Source organism: Melanotaenia boesemani, chromosome 5, assembly GCF_017639745.1.
Source record: "Melanotaenia boesemani isolate fMelBoe1 chromosome 5, fMelBoe1.pri, whole genome shotgun sequence".
Classification (NCBI taxonomy): Eukaryota; Metazoa; Chordata; class Actinopteri; order Atheriniformes; family Melanotaeniidae; genus Melanotaenia; species Melanotaenia boesemani.
The window spans coordinates 25,064,837-25,072,586 of NC_055686.1; the positions used below are offsets into that span (position 1 = coordinate 25,064,837).

Consider the following 7,750-nt stretch of genomic DNA (forward strand, 5'->3'; position numbering starts at 1 on the left):
AACAAACTAAAAACACAGAAAGCTGAACGCCTCCATCAGCAACAGTGATGCAGGATTTTTGTAATGAGAACTAATTTCTTTTAACCACTAACAGAGTGGATTGTTTCTGTGATATTAATGAATTTTACATCATTGCTGCTCCATCACCAAGTTTTTTCTGGATGTAACTTCTGAATAAATCGTTTCATCAGCTGCAGGAGCTGATTTTCCTGTAAATAATGAGATTATTAGTTTAGAGGTTTGCAATAACATCTTAATTTTAAACTGATTTCTCTGGTAAAATCTTAAATGTATGTTGAAAACACAAGAGAAAACAAGTTCTACATTTTAAAAATGTGTTGGATGTTGCAGTGATTGTTCAGTAATATGAATATCTGTCTTGGACAAAGGCTGAACAACAGGTACAGGTTACAACAGGTGCAGCAGCAGGTGGGCGGAGACTTTACTTGCTTTTGTTTTTCCTGTGCACCTGTGCATACAGCATACTGACATCTAAAACAAAAGCCACATGTCACATTTAAGTTTTTAACTCATCATATAATCTCATCGAGGGTGTTCTTCACACACAATAAAACCTGATGAAACTTGACTAGTTGAACCTTTTTAAATGGTGATGCTTCAGTCTGAGTTTTAAAATAAACATATGGCATCTAAACCATTTACACTGAGATCATCTGAAGTACAACAAAACTAAAAATGTCTGATCTTTGGTGAGAAGAGTTAAACTGCAGGAAAAAGAAAACAAAGCAACATTCTGAACACGTGAAACTTCACATGTTGAACTTAATTAGAACAAATGATTAAAAAGTCAGAGGTGGGAGTGTAATATGTGTCATGTGACTGTCATAGAACAAATACAGTAAAATAATTCATTATTAGAAATAAAATAAAGTTATTAAAGCTGCAACACTTTAAAATCCTCAGTGATCTGAACTCATCATGTATCTTAATATTTTAAAAAAAAGAACAAATTATTCATTTTCGGTTTTTATTATTATATTTAGCAAATACAAAACACAACAACACACACATAAAATGTAAAAAAAAACTATTTACATTTTTCTGCTAAAACAATGTTTGAAGTTATCATAAAAATTAATCATGAAAACATTTTTTAAAACATTTAAACTCCATCCAGTTTAAAAAAATGTATGGAATCGTATAATTTCATATAATTTGTCAAAAAACATATTTTAAAAAATTAAAGCTACAATGCAGATATAACAAAGCATATTTTACTTTTATCTTTTGCTCCATTTACACATTAAAATGTAACTAAGTGCCTAAATGATAAACAATGAGCAGCTTGAGCTTTGAGCTTAAATAAAGAGGATAAATAAAATGTTGCATCATAAAAACAGAAGCTACTGAACATGTCTGATATTTGGATAACAGAGTTACAAACAGCAGTTTCATACAATGATTCTCTTTGCTGCTTCGCTTCTCTTCACAGACTAAGAACCACAGAAGAAGAACAAATGAGGTTATCTAAGACGTCTGCATGTTACTGAGTTTTCTTCAGTCTTGTGTTTTCCTGAATAAAGCAGCACAGCATGCAGCCTACATGGCAGCATTGTTATCCAGAGCTGCTCCTAATCCGACCTCAGAATAAACTGCTGCATCACCTGCTGCAGGACTCCACTTTCCTGTGAACGGAGATTATCTGAGTCACATATTTCCCTGAAAAATCATATTTAAGACTTAAAGTGGACTTAATATAATTTCTTTATATAAAAGGAATAAAAATCTATAAAATGTTTTATTGTCCTTCACCAGTTACCTGCAGACTGTTAGTTAATACATGCAACATGTCAAATGAGGAGGATTTTTAAGAGGTACAATTTTAAGATTATTTGATGAATTACATGCTGTGAATGACGGAAAATAAACTTCTTGGAAAATAAGAAATGCAGGTAAATGCATAGAGTTTACGTACTTTTGTTTTTTCTCTTGGCTTTTCCTTTATTCTCATGGTTGATTTCAGCGTACACTGGAGTGGACTCTAAAACCAGATACATGTTAGCAGACATGCAGCAATAATGCTAAACCTTCATTATTATTATTATTGTTTAATGCAAATGACTGACAGTATTTACAGAGAAACTGTGTAGATGATGAAGCGCAAAACAACAGTAGCAGAAAAAGAAAACAGAAAAACTTAGAACAAGAACAACAAAAGGAAAAAACCTCTAATGTTGACGTTACATGGAGCAGCGTTACTGTGTTATAGGTGTGTATACACATGTGTAATAAGAAAAGTAGAAGTATAAGAAATAATATTGATTATCATTCATGTATTTTTCTACACAGCTTGTTCCAGTTTAGAGTTACTGGGAAGCTGGAGTCTATCCCAGCAACTAGCGAGCGAGAGGCAGGGTACACCCTGGACAGGTCGCCAGTCTATTGCAGGACCAACACAGAGAGACAAACAGCCACTCATGCTCACAATCACTCATAGGGAGAATTTAGAGCCAATAAAAGACTGAACATGCATGTCTTTGGATGGTGGGAGGAATGAAAGAACGTTGGTATCCCCATCCCTCCTTCTATCTTATTCTTCACGTCTTTCTTTGTTTCATTCATGTCAGGGGTAGGCAAGTTCGGTCGTAGAGAGCCACAATCCTGCAGGTTTTCCAAATATCTCTGCTCCAGCACACCTACGTTATACTAATGAGTCATTGTGCAGATGCTTACAGGCTGTTTGATCCATTTAATCTGAGTCAGGTGTGTTGGAGCAGGAGAATTTGGAAAACCTGCAGGATTGTGGCTCTCTAGGACCAAACTTGCCTACCCCTGATTTATGTGATGAATGTGAGATGATTTTTCTCTGATAATTGCTTCACCTGTTTCCATCCAGCTGATGCAGAGATTTCTGGCTTTGTTGTGGTTTGATTTACAAAAGCTGTTAATGTGTTACTTCTAGAGAAATAAGCCAATCAGGAGAATAAGTGACTGATGTACGGTTGAAAAGTGTATTTTTGGTGAAATGGGTGAGATTCTCTCCAACTACAGCCGAGACCACAATCCTTTATATCCTGATTTATTACATCTGTTGAGTTAGTTTTTAGATTTTATAGTGAATCATCTATTTCAGGGTTTAACGCTGCATTAAAGTCAACCCTGATTATTATATTTTTATAGGTTTTTAAAAGGTGCAATTTTAAGATTATTTGATGAATTACATGCTGTGAATGACCCAAAATCAACTTCTTGGAAATTAAGAAATGCAGGTAAATGCATAAAGTTTACGTACTTTTGTTTTTTCTCTTGCCTTTTCCTTTATTCTCATGGTTGATTTCAGCGTACACTGGAGTGGACTCTAAAACCAGATACATGTTAGCAGACATGCAACAATAATGCTAAACCTTCATTATTATTATTATTGTTTAATGCAAATGACTGACAGTATTTACAGAGAAACTGTGTAGATGATGAAGTGCAAAACAACAGTAGCAGAAAAAGAAAACAAAAAAACTTTTATCTTTTAATTTTATCTTTTACTATTCTCTTATAATTATGACTGCAGGTCCAGAATTATTGGATTCTCTGCAGCTGACGTGATGACATGATGACACGTTTCAGTCCAAACACTGACTGTACCTGCAGTTCCTGTCTTCACTTCAGAGTAAACACAACTCTCCTCTGGTTCATGATGCCTCCCTGTTAACACACTCACATTCATCCACTAAAACACACGAAGCTCAAAACCTTCAGAGCTGTCTTTCCTCCTTTAAACAGTGTGTGTGTTGGTGTAACTCACTCTTTTTCCCAAAATGTTTCAGTTCAATAAGAGAGTATGTGACATCTCTGGATTCATCTGCATCTGAAACATTTCATAATTCCACATCAGTCACTTGTTACAAGTTTTCTGAAATCACATCATTTTTACATTTTATTTCCTTTCAGTGGGTTTGATCGACTCATAGAGACAAACATCATCTACTGGAAATAAAAGAGAAAAAAGAGAAGATAATGGTTATTTCATGATTGGAACAAACATGGAATATTCTATAAAAATATTGTTTTCTAAAGTTTTTTCATTTTTATTTATTTGTTTATTCTTATTCTAATCAGATCATCGATTTTAAAGGTTAATAAAAAGTTAGTAAAATAAAAAGTGTAAGTCCTGACCGTGGAGAGGAGAGCTGTACTGGTTAGTTTCATTCTGGTTGACTCCAGGATGTGAACTGGAGCTCTGACTGCTGCTCTGTGACTGGATCCACCTAAAACATCATAAATACACAATGTTTAACACAGAAAAGTTAAATAATGAGGATTTATGTTGGAGATGGGGTTAAATGAAAGAATGATGTACAGACCTGATGCAGCATAAATCTGTTAAAAAGACATTAGTTGTTAAAGGACTTTGTAGGTCATTTTGTTCTACTGCTGGTTTGTTGTATAACATCAGAACAACTCTGAATATTTGGTTTATTAAAGAGTACAAAAGGTCTCACCCTTGGACCGTTTGCAGAGACACAACAAGAGCAGGAAAATCAATAATATGATTCCAATAACTGATCCAACCATCAACAGCACAGGAAATGAAGAGCTTTCAGGTCTGGACACAGCTGGAAACACAACAGAAAGTAATAATGTTATTTATATGAAGGGTTTAGAACATAATTCTCTCAGTGTTTCCAGAAAAACAAATGTGATTTCAAGCTTGAACACAATGAAAAACAATCCAGATCTACAGTAAAAACAAACTTTTTGTTTGTCCTGCTTTGAGCAGAAAAATGATTTACAAAGTAAAATGTATGATAATTTAATCCTGCTCACCTGTAACTGACATCCAGCTCTGTTGTGACGTCTTTCCTGCATGTTGACACTTGTAGAAACCTTCGTCTGACTGTGACACTGCAGAGATGTTCAGCTCCTCTCTGCCATCATGTTGGAGAAGTTTGTCATTGTGATAGAAAGAAACACTGGAAAGTGTGTTTTGTTCTCTCAGTCTGCAGCTCAGACTGACAGAAGCTCCCTCAGTCACAGGATGGACGGGGCTCACCAGGATGACGCCATCATCATCATCTGTAAAGAAAAGTCAGTGGATATTAAGTTCAGTCAGAGATCAGCTGGTAGAGAGATTCAGAAAAAGCTGATTTATAGAGAAGTAAATAAACTCTTTATCATTAAACACAGACATCTGATCATGTGTATTTAAAAACATACACATGTCCTGTATATACATGTATACACACATACATGTTTACACAGATCTAGACATGGTGTGGCAGTGGTTCAGTCTAGTTCTGAGTGTGGTCTGTCCAGGGCAGGTGGTGGTGGAAGTATTGTAAAGCCTGACAGCAGGCAGGCAGGAATGAAGAAGAAATATTTATTGTTCTATAGTTTTGTGAAGAGATGAAGTGAATGAAGTAAAACCTACAGTCAAGAGTTTGATGCTGCTTTGTGGTGATGGAAGAGAGAGTAGTTTATTTAAAGAATGGATTTATATTTAATCTGCTGAACACAGAAGGAATTAATCTAGCAATAATAAACACAAAATCATAGGATGTAATCACGAGACAAACACTGAAAATCCATTTCTATATGGAAATGACATTAATGATAAGTGAAACTTAAAAATGAAAACAAAGCATCATAACATACTCTGTACAGTGATGTTGACTGTGTTGCTGAACTCTTCTGATCCAGACTCACACCAGTAAACTCCACTGTGGTACCAGTTCATGTTCATGTTACATGAGGATCCAGTCATTCTCCCCCAGGAGGAGCAGCGTGACAGATGATGTGTTTCTGTAAAGCTCATCACTCTCCACTCAGCAGAGTTTCCTCCACAGTTCAGTGAAACAGAGTCAGATGTGAAGTGTTGAACTCTGTCAGGATTCACTGTGAGAGACGCTGCTGGATGAACATCTGAAAAACAAACATGTAATGAGATTTCTATAAAACACATTAAAATATAAAAATGCCTCATTGCAAATATTCCTTTGGTTTATATTTTATTTAGTTCTGAAGATCAGAGCTCACATGTCTACAAGATTATCAAACTGGGATTTTGAACATTTTTAAATATGTTTTAAATGATAAGCTGTGTACATCTAAACACTTTGGTTATAAAGATAGTTTCAGTCACAGAGAAAAATATTAGAATGAAAGTGAGCTCTGCAATATTATTGCAATGACAATAAAGTGTTGAATCTGAAAACATAACTGATCCTCACTGAGAGGACAGAAACACACTGACCTGCAGACCAGAGAAACTCTACTTCACTGTAATCAGTGTGATACTCTGGGTCTCCTCTTCCAGCTCTACACACATATCCTGCTGTGTGTGTTTGTCCATGAATGATGTAGGAATCATGTTCAGTCCCAGCAGTGCTACCAGGCAGCAGATCATAACTGTACCTGTTGTGTAACAGATCAGGAACAGCTTTATACCAGTAGAACCTCCATCCTGCAGACGGAGGTTTAATCTCACATCTCAGAGTTACTGAGGATCCAGGACTCAGCCATGATGGAGACACAGAGAGGACAGGCCGGGGTTTATCTGTTGGAGAGGGATTTTATCTGAATGAAAACATGTTGGACCTTGTTGACTCTTAACTCTGAATAACATTTCTCTACAAATGTTATCAATTTCATATTTAAATTTTTATATGTATTTAAAACGTCTACATTTGTTCAGATAAACTGTTTAATTAAAATACAAATAAAGGGGTTAATTCATCTCAATATTTAGTTCAGTGGAATTAGAGAAACTGTGCAGCATTCAGATGGATGTCTCTTCGTTAAAGAAAATCACTTTTAAGATCAAACTCATCATCAAATAAATGAAATCGTTTCTGTCTGTTGTTAAGTTTTCAATAACTAACTAAAGACACATTTCATTGTGCTCATGAGATCCAACTCTGTCCTAAAGAAACACTATTAGGTATCAGGTCAGATATACAGGGATGATTTAACTAAATATAATAATAATAAGCAGATAAATGAAGTATCATCTGTTTCTGTACATTACTACTACACACCCATGTTACGTGTTAGAGATTTAACTGCATCAGTCAATAAAATATCTTTTTATTAATGAGGTATTACAGCTGAGATAAATTCAGTATTTTTCCTGTTTTCATGTAACTTTGTAGTACTTAATAAATTACAGATGTACTATTAAATTTCCTGTCTCAAAATAAATGATCCTTTAAAACGATAAGAATTAATTTGTGCCACCAAGAAAACAAAAATATTCTTACTGAATGTTTTTGTCCTTATTTAGATAAAACTGATGAAAATTCTAACATGATGAAAGACGTCCAACTTACCTGATACAGTTACTGAGACGACATCACTCCACTGTGTTAAATAAAACTCGTCTCTTCTTCCCCGGCAGCTGTAGTCTCCACTGTCAGTAACTCTGCTGATCCTGTGTTCTCTGGATGATGGAGGTCTATGTAACCTGGTTGGTCTCCATTCATACGTCCACTGAGTTCCTCCACCTTCCTGGATCTCACATCTGGCAGTGATTGTCTCACCTCTGTATATCAGAGTCCAGCTGGGCTGCAGGACCACTGTGGGCTTCATGGAAACTGTTCATACAAACATGCAGTTAGAAAACTTACACACACAGAAAATCTACAGAAATATGACACAATCTTCATTTCTAATATCAAGTTTTCTAATTTGCTACTATTGATTTGAATATTTTTTTTTCTTTTAATATTCATTGCATGTCACTTCAAATACATAAAACACACAAAGGCAATGACACAACATGCATAGAATATTTTAT

At 35.2% G+C, this 7,750-nt stretch overlaps 1 protein-coding gene across 1 annotated transcript in view; it reads right to left on the reverse strand.

Moving 5' to 3' along the window:
- Positions 1 to 1,164: 1,164 nt before the first annotated feature.
- LOC121639980 (titin-like) overlaps positions 1,165 to 7,750 on the reverse strand; it is a 618,411-nt gene continuing 611,825 nt past the window's right edge. Inside the window, exons 22-23 of the mRNA XM_041985600.1 lie at positions 1,937 to 2,002; positions 1,165 to 1,646 (exon numbers count right to left, since the gene is read on the reverse strand). Of these exons, the coding sequence (XP_041841534.1) occupies positions 1,561 to 1,646; positions 1,937 to 2,002 (152 nt within the window). The 3' untranslated portion in view covers positions 1,165 to 1,560. The remainder of the gene's footprint in view (positions 1,647 to 1,936; positions 2,003 to 7,750) is intronic.